This window comes from Nannospalax galili, unplaced genomic scaffold (assembly GCF_000622305.1).
Source record: "Nannospalax galili isolate Female #2095 unplaced genomic scaffold, S.galili_v1.0 scaffold488, whole genome shotgun sequence".
NCBI lineage: Eukaryota > Metazoa > Chordata > Mammalia > Rodentia > Spalacidae > Nannospalax > Nannospalax galili.
Window position 1 is genome coordinate 2319457 of NW_008360316.1, and position 19066 is coordinate 2338522.

Consider the following 19066-nt stretch of genomic DNA (forward strand, 5'->3'; position numbering starts at 1 on the left):
TTGCAGTGCTAGTGGATATTTGCATTGATGATACTTGCTTTTTTTTTTTTTGGTCTTTTGAAACAGGATTTCCTTGTAGCCCCAGCTGTCCTGGAACTCACTATGCAGACCAGACTAGCCTCGAACTCACAGAGATCTGCCAGCCTCTGCCTCCCAAGTGCTGAGACTAAAGGCATGCACCATCACGCCAGGCACACTCTGCTATTTCTACAGCCAGCCCAGAAGGACAGTCTCCCATCTAGCTCAGTAGTGTTGCTGCTTTTTCCCCCCTTTTTAGTGCTGCTGGGGATTAAACCCAGGACCGTGCCCATGTTGGGCAAGCCTCCTACCACTGAGTTACATCTCTAGGCAGAACAGTAGTATTTCTGATTCCTATTTTGGTCTGACTGTGCTTTACAAATTCAACTTCCTTTGGGGAATCTTCCTTTGCTTAGTTTTCTGGTTCAGGAGACTGGAACTGGATTTCTAGTCATGGGTACATACCCTCAGGTTGTTTTGTACTAGGAAAGCACTCTACCACTGACCTGCATCCCCTTCTCTACTCTGAATCTTGGCTCTTATTTCCTCTTGGGTTTCGTAGAGAATAAAACAGAACAAAAGAGAAAAGTGCCCCAAATAAACATGTGCAGGGTGTTACATAAAAACAGAAACATCCCACATCTAACGATGAATCTTTTCATCCAGAAGCAGAAAATGAATGTATTTTCTCACTTAATTCACTTCTTTGCTCATGCATTCACACATTTAACAATCACCAACTGAGTGTATGGTAGGTAATAAAAGGGAAGAAGTGCCTTTGCCTTTAGAGGCTGTGATGGCTAATCCTGGGTGTCAACTTGATTTGATCTGAGATTAACTGAAATGAAAGAGATTTTCTTGATTGGATCATCTAAAACCAGAAGACACACCCTAAATGTGGGTGTTACCTTCTGATGGCAGCCTGCATAAAAGGTCGAGGCAGGGGAGAACACCAGGCTTCTTGCTGCCTGCCTTCTCTCTCTCTGGTGAGTTCGTCTTGCTGCTGTAGACTGAAGACTAGATGATCTTTTGGAATTCATCAGACCTTCAGCACCAGATTGGGACTACTGAGACATCCAGCCTCGTGGACTGAGCGACTATGGATTCTTAGCCTCTCCAGTGTGGTGCAGCCATTGTTGGATTACTCGGACTCTATCCTGTGAGCTAAGCTGATAAATCTCTATACATTTATATATTCAGTCTACCAGTTCTGTTTCTTTGGAGAACCCTAACTAATACAGATTGTTGGTACCAGGAGTGGGGTACTGCTTTGACAGACAGGACCTTGGCATTTTGGGGAGGACTGTGGAAGTGTTTGGAACTTTGGGCTGGAAAAGCTATGGCATGCTCAGAGTTTGTTGCTGTGGAGCTTGGAAAAGTTACGCTGAAAGAGTTGTAGACAATGGAGGCCTGACTTATGAAGCTTCAAAGGGAAGCAGAGACTATCAGGGCTGTTCCTGTGATATTTAGAATTGAGAATCTGTGGGTTCTGGTCAGCTGGGGCTGAAGAATAGGCTATGATTAAAAAGAGACCAGAACCTGAAGTAAAACCTTTACTGGGACAATTAATGCTGGTTAGCTGGGGCTGAAAAATCAGCTGTAAGTAATAAGATACCAGTATCACTGTGGTGAAGTCTTCTGGGAGGTATTTCCTCAGGGTCAGCACACAGAGGGGACCCGAGCCTCTATCTCAAGCTGGAAGCAGGATATATATATTCTTTGCCCCTCACCCACATGCAGCTAAAGTGGACTGATTGGGTGGGAAGGATAACTGACTCCTCCCTCGACTCCTTGATGTGTGTGTGAAATAGGTGTGACTATAGCCTGCTGCATAGTGGTTGGAGGACACTTCCTGTTAACACTCCACCCATTAAGAGGCAAGAAGAAGCCTTTGGTGAAGGTGTAGCCTCAGTTTCAGTGGAGACCCCAGCTTTTTGGAGATGCCAGGACCATGGGACGACCACCAGGGACAGCAGTAGGTGTGGAATGGAGCTGTCCTGGGTCTGTGAGACGAGCTGAGTATGCTATGGACTGTAGAGTCAGAGCAGTGGAGCTGCCAGTACCCTTTGGAGCCCAGAAGATCATGAGTGAACCCCAGATGTCCACCCTCGAGCTACTTTGCTGGACTTTGGTTTTGCTTAGGTGTGCCTGATTCTTCCCTTTGAAATAAGACAGTTCTTGTTTTGGATTTTACAGAAGCCCACTCACAGTTAAGAGACTTTTAAAAGAGACTATGGACTATAAAGTGTGTGGATTTTTTCAGGACTGTGGGGTTTTTAAGGTTGTACTGTCTTAGGATGTGATATTAACATCATATCTTGGGGACAAAAATTGGAAAATTTATGGTTTAATACTGATGTTTGTGTGTCAAGGTGATAAGGGGTCAATTGAGCTGGATAGCTTTAGTGTCAAGTTGACATACCTGGGTCGAGGGAGCCTCAATTAGGGAATTGACTTTATTGGACTGGCCTGTGGCCATGTCTGAGGGGCATGTTCTTGATGAGTGATATGGGAGGGCCCAGCCGACTATGGGAGGTGTCACCCCTGGGCAGGTGGGCCGGTGTTGCATAAGAAAGCAGGCTGACCAGGGGCCAGGAGAGCAAGTCAGTAAGCTTCATTCCTCCATGGCTTGTGCTCCAGCTCCTGCCTCCAGGTTCCTGCCCTAAGTTCCTACCCTGGGCTCCCAGATGAACTGTGACCTGGGATATGTAAGGGGCTCCCTGATGAACTGTGACCTGAGAGATGTAAGATAAATAAACCCTTTCCTCCCCAAATTGGTAGTGGTCAGAGTGTTTTGTCACAGCAATGAAGAAACAAACTAAAACAGTGGGGTTCTGAGGATCCAACTTGGGTTTTCAGGCTTTCCCAGTGAGCACTTTCACATGCTGAGCTGTTGCACTGGGCCAGAAGTTCTTTATATATATTTTATATATGTCAGTGGCCACAATTGTAAAGCAGGTGCTTTCTAATCTCTGCTTTCTCTCATTGCTATTTCATCTCTGCTCCCAGTGAGGCTGCCCTTACCTGCAGAACCTCTGACATTTCTCCCTTTGTCTCTTTAATTGCTTGATTTCAGTTGATACTTCTTGCATGTCATTCATTCATTCAACAAATAACTGCTGACCTTTTAGAGTTTTCCAGGTAACAATTGCTTCTTCAAGCTGAAACCTATTAGTTACAATAAGTAGCCCAAGATTCCCTCATTTTTTGGTTCATTTTTGGATATATATTATATATCATATACATAATTTTTTTTGTCTTTTTGAGACAGGGTCTCCCTATAGTCCCAGCTGATCTGAACTCACTATGTAGACCAGGTTGGCCTTGAACTCACAAGGATCCGCCTGCCTCTGCCTCCCGAGTGCTGGGATTAAAGGCATGTGCTACCATGCCCAGCAATTTTTTTAAAATGTGTATGTTTTGCCTGCATGTAAGTAAGTACACCCATGTTGTGCAGTAGTGCCCACAGAGGTCAGCGGAGGGAGTCAGATCCCCAGAACTGGAGTTATAGGATGGTGGTTAGTCACCATGTGGGTGCTGGGAACTGAACCTGGGTCCCCTGCAAGAGCAGCCAGTGCTCTTAACCACTGAGCCATCTCTCTAGCCCTGGGTATTGCTTCTTTATAATCAAAAGTGTTTTGATGGTTTCTTGTTTTCTTTTACTCTGGCCATTTCTAGGTCCAGGACTGAGGTCCTACAGAATGAATTGCAGAAGACTGGTTTTGAAATTATTAAAGCTTCACTCTAATTACGCACAGTTTTCAAAATGGATGTCAACAAGGATTACATGTAATGCAGTGATTGTCATTTGCCCTCTTGTACCAGTTTCCATTTCTCTCTAATCTCTTTTCTGACCCTCTGGTCTGGTTTGAGAAGTGGTTTCTGGTAGCAGAACTTGTTTTTGTTATCCACAGGAGGCTTCCTTTTCCTCTGCACACATTTGCCAATGAACTAGAAGAATGTTTTCCTCTGTGTGAAAGTTGGATGGAATTCTGTGGAGTTTTATTACTGCTGTTCACTGGTATGCCGTATGGAAATGTTCTTGTGGCATTTTACTGGGAGATATGAAAAACATCCTCTTATGACATTTCAAAGAGGGTTGGTGTTTATTCTGCAGTATTACACTATAGAGTCTTGGGAGATTTAAACATGACAGAATTACTTTCTTTTAAATCATCATTTATATTCACAGATATATCTCTTTTATACAGCAAATATAGTTTTTAATATCCTCATAGATGAAACTCATGTACTACGAACTGAAGACTTTTTAGGATTTTAAAAGTATATGAGCACCTGATTCTGAAGTGTCCCCTTCCCATACTGGAAATGAATGTAGGGCCTTTCACATGCCAGGCAAGCATTCCACCCTGACTTATATTTCAAGAATCACAAAATTCACTTCCTGATTTTTTTTATTAAAATTTGGATTTGGGTATGGTGACTGACTTTAAAGCAAGAAGTAATTTGCTTTCCTAATACCTGTTCTTTATTTCTCCATGACCTCTCTCCCCTAAATAAATAAATCTTTCTTCACTTCCCTCCTTCCTTTCCTTCTTTCTTCCTTTTTCTTCCTTTCTCTGATTTGATTTTTCCTTTATTTTTTATTTTTTAGATTTTATTTTCATTTTATGTGTATGAGTGTCTGCCTGTATGTAAGTAAATGCACCATGTGCATGCAGTTCCCACAAAAGCCAGAAGAGGGTGTCCTATCCCCTGGAACTAGAGTTAAGGATGGTTGTTAGCCTCCATGTGGGTTCTAGAAATCAAACCTGGGTCCTCTGCAAGAGTAGCCAGTGCTCTTAACCACTCAGCCATCTCTCCAACCCCAGTATGCCTGCTTTTATCAGCATGGCCTCTTTGGTGCAGTGTCTTTTCATGTCTTCACCCATTTCTAGTTGAATTGTTTGTTTCTTACACTATTGCATTTTAAGGGTTCTAGGTTTTGGTCTTTTGGCACTGGCCTTCAGTCTTTTCTCCTACTTGTCTTTTCATCTTATTAACTGAATCTTTTTAAGATAGAAGGAGGTTGTTGTTTTGTGTGTTTGTTCGTTTGTTTGTTTTGAGACAGGGTCTCACAGTGTAGCACTAACTTGCTAGAAGTTGCTACTGCGACCAGGCTGGCCTCAAACTCCAGGCAAGAAGAGAAGTTCTAAATTTTGATGAAATCAGTTCATTACTTTTTCATGTATGCTGTTAGTGTTAAAGCTAAGAACCTTTTGCCCAGTCAGATTCCAAAGATGTTCATCTTTTTTTTTTTTTTAAAGGTTTCTAGTTTTATGTTGAAACTCTAAAATCTATTCTGAATTTGTGTGTGTGTGTGTGTGTGTGTGTGTGTGTGTGTGCCCCTGCATGCAAACATGTGCACATATATGTGTGTGCATGCCTGTACTGCTGAGGACCAGAATTTAGGATCTGAGTGCTAGGTAAGTGCTCTACCACTTAGATTCATTTCTCTCTCTGAATTAATTAATTTCTTCCAGAATGCTTTTGTCTGTGTTACTTTTCTTAATCAACACTTAGTTTGTGTTTTATAAATCTGACAGGTTTTATCAATATAGATTTTTATTGAATTTTTGTGCATTTCATACATCTAATCATATATAGACCCCCTCCCCCATTCACCCCCGCCCTTAACCCCCAACCAAATTTCATGCACTCTGTCATATATGTTAAGGCCTGCTGAGTCAAGTTTATGTCCCCAGATGTCCCTTGGTGTGAGTTCGTCTACTGGAGCCTGTTCAGCTGAAACTGACAGTTTTTTGTTTGTTTGGTTGGTTTGGTTTGGATTTTTTTGAGATAGGGTCTCCCTGTAGCCCCAGCTGTCCTGGAATTTACTATATAGACCAGGCTGGCCTTGAACTCATGGAGATCTGCCTGCCTCTGCCTCCGGAGTGCTGGGATTAAAGGTGTGCACCACCATGGCTGGCAAAACTGACAGCTTTAAAGGAGCTTAGTATTTAGCTCAGATGATAGAATGTTTGCCCAGCATGCCCAAAACACTAGGTTTAGTCTCTAGGACTGTATCACTGGGTGTGGTGGCACACACCTGTCATCCTAGCACTTGGGAGGTGGAAGCAGAAGGATCACAAGTTTAAGGTCATTCTCAGCAAGCTGAGGCCAACCTGGAATACAAGAGACCCTGGGGGGCAGGGTGGAATCTTTAAGATTGAGTCACTAATTGAACAATTTTATTGATCTCATTTTGGGTCTTAGTTTTTTGGGTTTTTTAACTGTCTCTTTAGTATTAAAAAGAACCAAATTTGCTGGGCATGGTAGCACATGCCTTTAACCCCAGAACTCAAGAGGCAGAGATAGGCAAATTTCTGTGAGATCAAGGCCAGCCTGGTCTACATAGGAAATTCCAGGTCATCCAGGGCTACATAGTGAGAGCCTGTCTCAAAAAAATAAAAAGTACCAAACTTAAAAATGAGAGGGATCATGTCCCATGTTTATGATAACAGCACAGGGAAGGCCAAAGCTCTAATAGGTTTATTGAGTGCATACTATGTTCTGCCCTATAATATATGCATTGAAATAGGCCCTGCATCCTTAAGAGCTTAAGGACATCCTTAAGTACAAGGTGGAAGTTAGAGACAAAATCCATTCCTTTCATTGCACAGTTATGTGCTGGGAATCAATTTTAAGATGATGGCTAAGGACTGACTGAGGCCTTGGATCCCATCAACTGAGGAAGGAATCCTCGATCTTCCACATCCTATGTGGACAAAGCAGCCTCACTAGTCCTGTCTCCTTATTTATAATATATCCATCATAAGATTGCTGTGGAGATTGAATGGTCATGTAAAGCTGTTAGCATAGGTTCCTGCCACAGATTTAGCACACGCTCGGACAGAAGGTAGAGGTAGTCAGGTTGAAGAGGAGCCAGTCAGTGTAAGGGAAAGAATGTTGTTATGCTACAGACAGGGTAAAGGCACTCATTGTAGAGGAGAATGTCCTGAATTGAATCCTAAAGAACACACTTTGCTTGAAGGAACAGAATTAGGAGGAAGGGAAACTATGAACCAAGCTGCAGGAATAGGAAAGGCTGTGTGAATCTGTGTAGTACAGCCATTTGGGATTGACAGAACCTGATGCCAGAACGGAATGCCCTAAGAATCTGCTGAGGCTGGAGGGAGGCAAAAGGCCAGGTCATGGAAGGCACTGGATGTTTTTCTAAACCCAAGGGAGATAGAGGAGCCTAGGGAGCGGGTGGAGTCACTTCTCACTTGCTGACTGCAGAGTGAAGATGCTCTGAGTGAAGAATAACTGACAGAAGCCCTTTTACAGTGCAATTGAGAGGCAAAGGGCAGAACCAGCTCCACAGTGACTGAGAATCAGTCGTATTCTTGCCCATTGTTTCCATATAATAAGTGTGGATCCAGTTCAGAGTGTCTTTTGGAGAAGCAGGCTAGACTCATATGTGAGAGTGGAGGTCCTGTCCTTGAAGATTCTGAGAAGCCCTGTCCAAGGTGGGTAATAGCTCCTCTGGCTCAGGCAGTCCTTTCGACTCTGTGTGATTTCTTATACTTACTTAGGGAAAATATATCTACATAAGGGAAATTTATATTTTAAACTTTACGTTTCAGTTTTAAAAGACCACAAGGTAGAAGAGTAGATAAAGGAATAATATTACTTAAAAGTAGATGTAAGAAAAAAGGAATTTGACTCCAACTTGCATTTTACTAAAAATTTTAACTTTATTTTCTTCATCTATTTTCTACGATTTATGAAGGTTTAAAAATGTCAGTCAAAATTTCCTTCTTGAGGGGGCTGGAGAGATTCCTTTGCAGTTAAGAGCACTGGCTGCACTTGCAGAGGACCTAGGTTTGATTCCCAGCACCCATATGGCAGCTAACAACTGTAATTCATTTCAGGGGAATCTGGTGCCCTCTCCTGACCTCTGCAGACATTGCATAACATAGGTACACGTATATACACGCAGGCAATAAACTCATACACACAAAATAAAAATAAATAAAATACTTTTTAAAGGATTTTTTAAACTTTTCCTTTTTGAATAGAGCTAAAGCAGGAAAAAATTTATACCCACCCACACCATTGTGTCTATAGCTGTGTAAATGGATTTCCCCCTAGTCAAACTTCCCACCATAGGAAGGAGCTGCATCTATTTTGTGCACTTTGTATTTGAAAACACAACTGTTAAATGAAAATAGCAAATTAATGTTTCTGCATTTTATAAGGCACGGTTCTATCTCTGCATGAGAGAAAGTATGTCTATGTGTGTGTGTCTCACATGCCAAACAATTTATCCATTTATGTGTGTCTTTAAAGTGTATCTTTTCATGATGACATGTTTCTGTAACAGGGGAAAAAAGATGTGACCCAGATATTTAACAACATCCTAAGAAGACAGATAGGCGCACGGAGTCCTACTGTGGAGTACATCAGTGCTCACCCTCACATCCTGTTCATGCTCCTCAAAGGGTAGGTACCTGGCTTCCTTCAAAATAGGTTTGAGTTTTAAATAGTTGTTGAACATGCACGGTGTTAGCCTCACTGGCCATGTGGGTCTTGTTTTGAGCAGCAGGGCAGGTGTTTGCCATGCTTGAGAGCAGCCCTTCAAATGTGTGTCTGAGATGACAGGCTACGGCAAACCCTTTCTTTGCACTGTTGTCTCCTAAATGCTGTTCATTTCCTCCTCTCCTTACTCTACCTTTCTGCTGTCTCTGTCTCTTTCTAATAGGTTTCTTTTGCTTCCTTGCATGTGCTGTTCCTAACCAGTTACCATTTTCCTGCTTGCTTGGTACTACGTCCCCTCATTTTACACACACACACACACACACACACACACACACACACACACACACTCTACATGGGGTAAGCATTCCCTCCATAGCTAATGTCTTCTGAAGTGACATGCTTCTCTGTGACGATAGGATGGATGCCACTATGTGTGTATGTGGCTATAAAGGAGCCAAAAGATCGAATTCAAGTGAGAAAATAGAACCCCTGATTATTACTTATGCCTGCTCCCTTACACATGTGTCTTGACTATCTTGAGACTACTCTGAATCCTAAAGACCGGAGATCTGGGTGCAAAGGCCTGCAAACACCAGACATGTCCCTCCTCCCTGTGCTTCCTTTCTGTCTCACCATCTCAAGCCAGCATGGCTCTGTTACTGCATAGTACTCCTATTTTCAATGCTATGGATTCAGACCTAATCTGTCTCACCTGTGTTCCATTTCTTCCTTGTACATTTCTAAACATTCAATTATGTTAAAATTGGGGCCTGGAGAGATGGCTCAGTGGATAAGAGCCCTGGCTGCTCTTGCAGAAGACCCTGGTTCAGTTCTCAGCACCCACATGGCAGCTAACCATCTGTAAACTCCAGTTCAGGGGATCTGACAGCATCCCCAAGCATTTCACACACATGTGCACTTAAATACATGCAGTCAAAACATTCATACACATAGCAATAAAAATAAATAAATAAAATTTTAAGTTATATAAATGGTTTAAAAATCAGGCATATCCAACAAACACGAGTTATTTTCTTGGCCTCGTCCCCTCATCTCCCCTAGTCCCACTGGCGAAAGACAGTCACTCTCATCTTTATTTGTTGATTTTTTTTTTAAATCACACATTTACCTCTGCATTGTAAATAACAGGCTTATCTTAATTTTTTGATTTATCAAATTTAAACATCTTTTGCATTTTTCTACTGATATCAGTATTTTAGTTCCTTCCCCTTTTCCTCCCAATATACTTTATCACAATTTTTAGTTTTATTAATAATCACACTGAGGCTATTTTGAACATGTTGTTGAGCAAAGAAGTGTACTGTAATTACTTTGGGACCGTCACAAAGTAATTTTTTTTTTTTTTTGGTCTTTTTGAGATAGGGTCTCCCTGTAGCCCCAGCTGGCCTGGAACTCACTATGTAGACCAGGCTGGCCTTGAACTCAAAGAGATCCACTTGCCTCTGCCTCCCAAGCACAAAGTAATTTTACTGAAGAATCTTTTCTCAGTTCTGGAAAGAAAGATATATTGACTGTTAGAGAACCCTAAACTATAGCAAATGGACCCCAAGCAGAATGGCTCCAACACAGGTGAATGTTACTTCGGACCTAATAGTGCAGGGCAGATCCTCCAGGTCAGCTCCATCTTCAGCACATACTTTCTAAGATCACTTTTTTTGTTGTGTTTTCAGCTCACCAAAAGGTTAAAAGCATGTGAGAGAATCTATGTGCTCAGAGATTGTCAAAACTTGTAGTATGAATGGAGGCTTGGAGGCACTGGGGAGGATGACAGTAAAGCTGGAAAGGCTGAGAGCAGATTAGGATGAGCCTTCCATGCCCCACCGAGGAACTTGAATGCTGTTCTGCATCCACATGGGGAGTATACTTGAGTTCCAGTGGCGATGTGGAAAATGGCTTGGAGGGTTAGTGGGCTGTGACTCAGCTTGGAGACCAAGAAAGAAATCATTCCAACCACATTTTAGTGACAATATGGGAATGAACAGCATGGTTATTTTTAAAACAATTCAACTTCTTTCTGTTTCAAAGGTAATATCTGTTTATTTAGAAACATTAAACATTCTAGAAATGTTTAATATAAAAAGGGGTAATTTCATAATCTCTCCCAATAAAACCATTAGTATCTATTTGGAGGTGTCCCCTCTTTTTTCTTTCCTTTTATAATGGTTATTTTTTGTTGTTGTTTAAACCAAACTTTAGCTCCTTCCTTCACATCTGTTTTGTAGATACCACTGAGTGCTTGTCCTGTGCCAGCATTACAGACAATGTGTTCACTTACATTACAGTCTCTGTCTCTGTCTCCCTCTCACACAGGCTTACCCTCTGGTGTCTTATTAACTAGCTGATGTAATGTTATCTATATATTGCATTTAAAAACTGTACACCTTTTTCTTTGTAGCATTCAGTTAACTATGGCATTTTCTGGGTGTTGTCTTTTGACTTCACCAAAATATTTTGTAAGAGCTTCTTTGCTATGTTGTGCAAGAAGGTATGCCAGACCCAACTTGCACATTTCCTGACATAGACCTGGATTTTCTACGAAGGACCCTGGTTCTTTTGGTGAGGAATGGTTCTTGGAGACTGCAGTCTGGACTCCAAGGTGTATGCACTGATGTTGAATTCTTATTGCTTCTTTACAGTGGACAGTTAATCCATTATTTTTTAAAATATTTTATTTATTATTTTTATTTTATGTGTATGTGTGTATTGCCTACATGTTTGTAAGTGCACCCATGTCATGCAATGCCCTCAGAGGTCAGAAGAGGGCGTCAGATCCCCTGGAACTGGAGTTATGGAGAGTTGTTAGCTGCCATGTGGGTGCTGGGATTAAAGGATGCAAATGCTTCCAGATTATAAGCAGAATTTCTTCACTCTTGAGTAAGCCAAGTGTTTGGTACGTGGCATTTTATGAAGTTTTCCTAGTGCTGTCACATGGCATTGTTTGCTCCCAACAATAACAAGTCATTTTTCCCATTACATAATATAATCTTTGTCCTTGAGAGGTTCTTGCACAAGATCTTTCTTCTGCAATTTTCTGTGTAATGATTACTGTGCTCATTGCCAGTCGAGGCATTTGCTCTTTTTTTTCTTTTCTTTTTTAGAAAATTTATTTGCTTTGTGTATGAGTGTTTTACCTGCATGTGAGTGCACCCATTGCATGCAGTGCCTGCCAAGGCCAGAAGAGAGCGTCTGATCTCCCATAACTGGAGGTACAGATGGTTAGCCACCACATCAGTGCTAGAAATGGAACCCAGATCCTCTGCAAAAACAACCAGTGCATCTCTCCAGGGCCCCCTTTTTATAATTTATTATTTTTATTTTATGTGTATGAGTGTTTTGCCTGCATGTATGTAAGGGCTCCATGTACATGCAATGCCCTGCAGAGGCCAGAAGACAGTGTCAGGTCCCCTGGAACTGGCGTTAGGAATGGTTATTAGCTGACATGTGGGTACTAGAAATTGAACCCAGGTCCTCTGGAAGAACAGCAAGTGCTCTCCAGCCCCCCCTCCATTTCTTTTCTTTTTTTTTTTTTTATCATAGTTTTCATTTATTGTTTGAAAATTTCATGCATTTATACAATGAGTTTTGTTCATATCCATCCACCATTACCTCCTTCCCACCCTCCCTTAGTGCTCCCCACCCCATTACTTTCCCAGCTTCACGTCCCTTTTTTTGTATTAATAGCCCCCTGAATCCAATTAATGCTGCCCATATACACATGAGTGTGGGGCCATCCTCTGGGGCATGGGCAACCTACCTTAAAAGAGTGACTTTCCCTCCCTCAGTAACTATCCACTGTGGATAACTCCTCAGGGACCCCTTCCCCAGTCATGTTGGAATTTTTATTGTGCAGGTAACCACAGGTGCTGTGAGTTGGTTGGTATAAACAGGAGCCATATCAGGTCCAGAAGTCTCCATTTCATGTTCTCCCTCTCATCCATCAGCTCTTACATTCTTTTTCTCTGCCCTTCCATGAGCCTTGCATGGGAGAGGTTAATATAGATGCTTCATCCACAGCTGAACACTTGAGGTTACTTACTCTTGGCACCTTGATTTGTGTCTTAGTTACCTTTCTGTTGCTGTGATAAAACACTAAGAGCAACTTGGGGAGGAAAGGATTTATTTCATCTTATAGTTTACAATCCATCATGGAGAGAAGCCAAGACAGGAACTCAAGGTAGGAATCTGGAGGCAGGAACTGAAGCAGAGAACATGGAAGAATGCTACTGACTGGCTGGCTTCCACTGATTTGCTTAGTTACCTTTATTATACAACTCAGGCCCACCTGCCTAGGGATGGCACTGCCCACAGTGGGCTGGGCCCTCCTACACCAATTAGCAATCAAGAAAATGCCTCACAGACATAACTACAGACCAGTCTATTGGAGAAGATTCCTCAATTGAGGTTCCTTCTTTCCAGGCGCTTCAAGTTTGTGTCAAATTGACAAAAAACTAAGCAGCACAACCTGATAAGGAGTCTCTGTATTAACTGTCACCTGTTGCAAAAAGTAACTTCTCTGACTGAGGTTGAGGGGAACACAAATCTATGGTTATAAATGTAAATGTTTAGAAGGCAGTTTGGCATCATAAGCATTTTAACCTAACAACAGTAGGTGTCCTCCTAGGGCCTATGATCTCCTAAGTCATGGGCTTTTGACCAAGTTTATACTACAGGCATGAAATCTCCCCTGTGGAGCAGGCCTCATATCCAATCAGTAAGCAGTTGGTTACCTGCATACCAGCCTGCCACTGTGCACCAGTGGCCACATCTTGCCAGGCAGATCAGTATTTGTAACATACAGGTCATTTGGTGGGTGAGACTGTTGATGTCTTTTCTCCCCCAGCAGCCTTCATAGAGCACCTCCTGGTCCCATGTAAGCAAGGCAGCAGAAAATTTCCTGGTCAGTTGAGGTTGATTTCTCTAGAGACATTTGGCCTTACATTTTTGCTTTCATAAAGTTTAAAGGGATCTGCTGATCCCTTTGTTTGAATGAGCATACATATATAGTAGTGTGCCTTCTCTGACATGACTAGGTAGAGTTCAACTTGTTATCCAAATTATGAGTTAGGAAGGAAAATAAGATTCAGTTCTATAAAATAGTGATTAATTTTTAGTGACAACCTGCCCTAGGTTAGCCATTGCAGGAAATACAGAGTGATTAGTCACAAGCTCTGCCACCAGAAAGCTTATCTAGGAGTAGATTAGGTAGGATAAATGTTAACTGTGAGGACTGGAGAGATGACTTGGCAGTTAAGAGCACTGGCTGCTCTTGCAGAAGACTGGGCTCGATTCCCAGCACCCACATTGCAGCTAACAACCATCTGTAAGTCCAGGGAACCCAACACCCTCTTCTGACCTCTGCAAGCATTCCATGACATGGGTGCACTTTGCGTATGTGCAGGCAATGTACTCATACACATAAAATAAAATAAATAAAATATTATAAAAAATACTGACTGTGAAGCTTAAGATAACTTATGGGACATTCCTTTATAGAATAAACAATAGTTTATCAAGCCAGTATCTTAGAGAGTAGTCAGGTAGAAATGATATATGTAAGCAGGTATTGAGGAAAATAAGAAACTTCCCTAAATACCCAGTATATTCCTGACTTTAAAAAGTTGTCATGTGAGAGGATGACATTTCCACTGTTGGGAACAAACTGCTGGATGAATTGATGTGTCTCTTCCTAGAGGGGTCCTTTAAAAATGTTCTCTTGGTCCTCAAGAATAAATCATCAGTGCATCACACATGGTTCCAATAAACTTCAGCAAATGAAAGGAAAAATAGAACTAATTATACCCAAATCTTGGAGTGGAAACTTTTTATAAATGGTCTCAGCTTGAAAACAAGTTCGGAAACGCGAAGCGTTGGCTAGAGATCATTCAGCCTTTGTTTAAGACAGAGCTTGACTCATTGAGTCCTCGCAAATTAGTAGATTCGGTTTGAGTTTGAGGTTCATTGAATTCGTTATATGCCTACTCTGTAAAAAGCATGCTGGTCACTCTGGAGCTCATGGTGGGGATGGGGAAAGTAGCAGGAAGTTGGACATAGACATGAAATGGGACGGAAAGTAGCGGGGAGAGGAAGAAGTAAAATGAATACAGCATGTCTCCCGGAACTAAATTGCTTGGAACGAGGTGAAGGAGCAGATCTATAATGACTCACTGCACCGTGACATAATGCACAGTGAGAACAGTGATGTGAAAGTACCAACCAATGTGGGCATGTGAGGGCAGGGGAGAGAGTAATCCTGAACGGTGGGTGAGGACAAAAGACTTGAAGCTAGCCCTGAAAGATGAGGCTTGGTGGCGCAGGTGTCTGAGGGACATTCCATCCAAGAGCGGCAAGCACACATGTGAGTGTGGAAGGAGATTCGAGGCAAAACTAAGACGTGCACCCGAGACAGATTCTGAAAGCCACAAATATCTTACTAAGTCGGGATTTTATTTATTCCTAGATGCTGTGTATATCTGGTCTAGTTCTTTTTGTAGGCCGACAGCCTTTATTTTATAGTCTCTTTAATACTCTCATCTGTAGTAAGTGTAGTCAGTGTTTTACTCCTTGACATTTCAGAAAGTATGTCCCTCTTTACATCTTTAATAATGTCTCACCTTATATCTAACTTCAGTTTGTTCCAGTAGACTGATTTTCAAATTCTCTTGAGAAATCGCTAACATTATAAATTGGCATTCCTTAAATTCTACAAAGAACCATTTCTGAGCATATTGACGTTTAATATTACCATGAGCTACTCAAGGAGGATTAAAATCATATTTAATAGTGAATATTGTTGGACATAAATAAAAATGAGTCAGTACCACCCCATGGCCTTGCTTGCTTTTTCCTCTGCTACTTTTCGTAATTTTGAAATTGTAAAGTAGCCTATTTCCTAAATTGTGGGGAGGAGAATCTTATTCCTGAATCTGAAGTTCATGCAGAGTGTGATCATATGAAGAAGCGTACATCATTATTTATTACCCAGCAAAATGTTATCACTAGTAGTTGGTAAGTTTTCATAAACTCTCTTGGAAGTTTTATTTAAGGATTATTTGGCTTTTGTTTTCAGACAGATTTTTCTCATCTAGTGAAATGTGATCTTTTGTCATAAAATTAAATTATGTTGGTATTTGTCTAATTTTCATAATTCATATCAAATTTGAAAGATAACTCCTTTGTAGATGTCATTTTTCACCTTGTGTAGAACTGAGACATTAAAAGTTGCTTTTTTCAATAGGCCTTGTACTAAAACCATAAAAACTATTATGTTTATTTGAAATGAAGATGCTACCGTGTTTACAACCTGGTCAGAGTCTGTTTTCTTTCCTGACTCTTCTCTTGCTTGCCTGCTTGCTCTACAGCTGTGTCTGACTGTGTCTGCTCACCCTTCACTTACCACACGGTGGTCCACTGCATCCTCGCCTGCCTGCTCTACAGCTGTGTCTGACTGTGTCTGCTCGCCCTTCACTTACCACACGGTGGTCCACTGCATCCTCGCCTGCCTGCTCTACAGCTGTGTCTGACTGTGTCTGCTCGCCCTTCACTTACCACACGGTGGTCCACTGCATCCTCGCCTGCCTGCTCTACAGCTGTGTCTGACTGTGTCTGCTCGCCCTTCACTTACCACACAGTGGTCCGCTGCAGCATTTCAGTACAGACTTCTCTTGTTTAGGCTAAGTATTACTCATTTTCTTGAAATCTCAATCACACAGTGGCCTATAACCTAGGTTAATTTAGATGCTGAATTTGACATTTGAGAGACTTGTTCATTGGAAGTAGAGCAGATCTGGTGTGCCAGTCTCTATGTGTCCTGTAGTAGGTGCTGCGTTTATCTAGTCTGGTTTTGCTCTGAGCCAGAATGCCACTGTGTGATGTCAGTGACTAGTCACTAGGCACTTCTCCACTGTTCAGCTGTTGCTTGCGGGTCAATTATACATAATCTTCCCTTCCCTATTTTTTCTGAACTCATGACGAGTGTTCTGTTCTATGAAGGGACGGGTCATCACTGCTTAGGTATTAGATGTCTTTAAGCTGACGTTGATAGTCAGCAACAATTTCTTCCTGACTTCCTCACTAACTCATTTCTCTACTAGTTTATTCATCTTGGACATGGTGGTCCACTGTATCCTTGCCTGCCTGCTCTACAGCTGTGTCTGACTGTGTCTGCTCGCCCTTCACTTACCACACAGTGGTCCGCTGCAGCATTTCAGTACAGACTTCTCTTGTTTAGGCTAAGTATTACTCATTTTCTTGAAATCTCAATCACACAGTGGCCTATAACCTAGGTTAATTTAGATGCTGAATTTGACATTTGAGAGACTTGTTCATTGGAAGTAGAGCAGATCTGGTGTGCCAGTCTCTATGTGTCCTGTAGTAGGTGCTGCGTTTATCTAGTCTGGTTTTGCTCTGAGCCAGAATGCCACTGTGTGATGTCAGTGACTAGTCACTAGGCACTTCTCCACTGTTCAGCTGTTGCTTGCGGGTCAATTATACATAATCTTCCCTTCCCTATTTTTTCTGAACTCATGACGAGTGTTCTGTTCTATGAAGGGACGGGTCATCACTGCTTAGGTATTAGATGTCTTTAAGCTGACGTTGATAGTCAGCAACAATTTCTTCCTGACTTCCTCACTAACTCATTTCTCTACTAGTTTATTCATCTTGGTAAATGATACCACCATCCACCCAATTCAGTTAAGCTAAAAGCACAGGAATCATCCTTGAATCTTCAACTTGCATTTATGTGTCACCAAACCCCACCTCCAGTACAGCAAGTCCTATTGGCTCTTCCTCCAGATAGTGTCAGCATCTGCCCTGTTTGGTATTCTGCCTCTGCCGACCTACCAGGCCTCTGTTACTGCTGCTGGGCATCTGCTTCTGCCCTCACCTACTCCCCAGCTTCCACTCTACTGCCCAGAGCACTCCTTACACACACACCCCCAACCCAACCCTATTTTTGGTGATGCTGATAGTTGAACCCAGCATGCTAGGCAATTACTCTGCCATCAGGACACACCCTACCCCAGGGCCATCTTTTTAAAACATAGACTAGGCTGTCTTAATTTTTTTATTTAAATTGTCCAAAGGCATCTCACGACACTTGAAACCAAACTGTTTGCCTTGGCTTTCAAATGTAAGGAGGACATGGTCCTGCTCTGCCCTCCTGTGTCTCAGCTCACTGCTCCTCCCTACGTCCTACCACTGTGGACACATTTTCTCTCTTTAACTCACCACACTTGTTCTTGCCTTGAAGCCTTTGCATAGTTGCCTGGAGCACTTCGTCCTTCCCTTCAATCTAAAATAAAAATAATCACACTCTCATACATGCTTGCACACACACACACACACACACACACACACACGCATGCACACACACACAAGTATTCTCTATAGCGCCCAGTTGACTGTCTTTAGTTTTCAGGGCACAGCTGAGTAAAGTATTTTGACGTTGCTTCTATTCTGCCTCCTCCTCTCAGCAGACACATCCTCACTAAAATGCTAAGGCAGAGATGGCACTGTCCTTGTGCTGTTTACTGTTGTATCCCCAGTATCTGGAATGGTGCCCAGCATGTAGCAGTCAGTGGGTTGAATGAATGCTGTCTGAATGAACTGTGTCAAGTGGTATCTGTGTTCTGTTAGCAGCAGTTCTGAAATGGTCCTTTTGATATCATTGGTGTCATTTTGTTAATGGGATTACAGTTCTGTGCTCTTTCTTCTTTGTGCTGTAGATATGAAGCCCCACAGATTGCCTTGCGCTGTGGGATTATGCTGAGAGAATGTATTCGACACGAACCACTTGCCAAAATCATCCTCTTTTCTAATCAGTTCAGAGATTTCTTCAAGTATGTGGAGTTGTCAACATTTGATATCGCTTCAGATGCCTTTGCTACTTTTAAGGTAATTTTTTTTTCCCCAAATCAGAGGTTATTAGTTAGTCTGGCATGGCACTTCTACTCTTGGGCCCAAATGCAGCCAGCCATGGCATCATAGGCATCAGTCTGTGAGACTAGCTTGTCATGCTGCAGAAAAAGAACTCAAAATACTCAACACAAGCTCAATGGGATGAATTGGGAATCTGATGTGAAGAGACAGCAGGACCATGGTATTCTGTGTATAGCATGCTGCCTCTATGTTCAAAACAGATTAAAGTATATCAGCTTCTACCTGAGGTGCATATGTACAAAACAGCTCGGAGGATACACAGAGAACAGCAACGGAAGCTACCTCTAGGGAGAGGAAGTGGGTAAGGAGAGGAAATAGAGAATTATATCTGGGAGTATGAAGACCATCACCATTATTTTATTAGTGTAGTTTTAAGATTTCTACAAGGTAAAACAATGTTAAGTTATATTAGTATTTTGTGGTTTTATGTTTATATTTTGACAATACAATCATAATCATCTATATTTTTATCATCTTTATTGTTTTGTGGGAAATATATTTCACCTAATTTAATTTTTTAATTTTAAAAACATTTTAATCATGGTACAATGCATATAAAAGTTATCATCTTAGCCATTCTTTAGTGTATAATTTAACAGGGCAT

General features: G+C 41.8%; 1 protein-coding gene across 3 annotated transcripts in view; it reads left to right on the plus strand.

Annotated features, from left to right (window-relative positions):
• The window catches only part of Cab39l (calcium binding protein 39 like), a 170557-nt gene that overhangs the window by 106796 nt on the left and 44695 nt on the right, over positions 1-19066 (plus strand). For all 3 annotated transcript variants that reach the window (XM_008824982.3, XM_008824983.3, XM_008824984.2), the window contains 2 exons: positions 8348-8466; positions 18249-18417. In XM_008824982.3, the coding sequence (XP_008823204.1) occupies positions 8348-8466; positions 18249-18417 (288 nt within the window). The remainder of the gene's footprint in view (positions 1-8347; positions 8467-18248; positions 18418-19066) is intronic.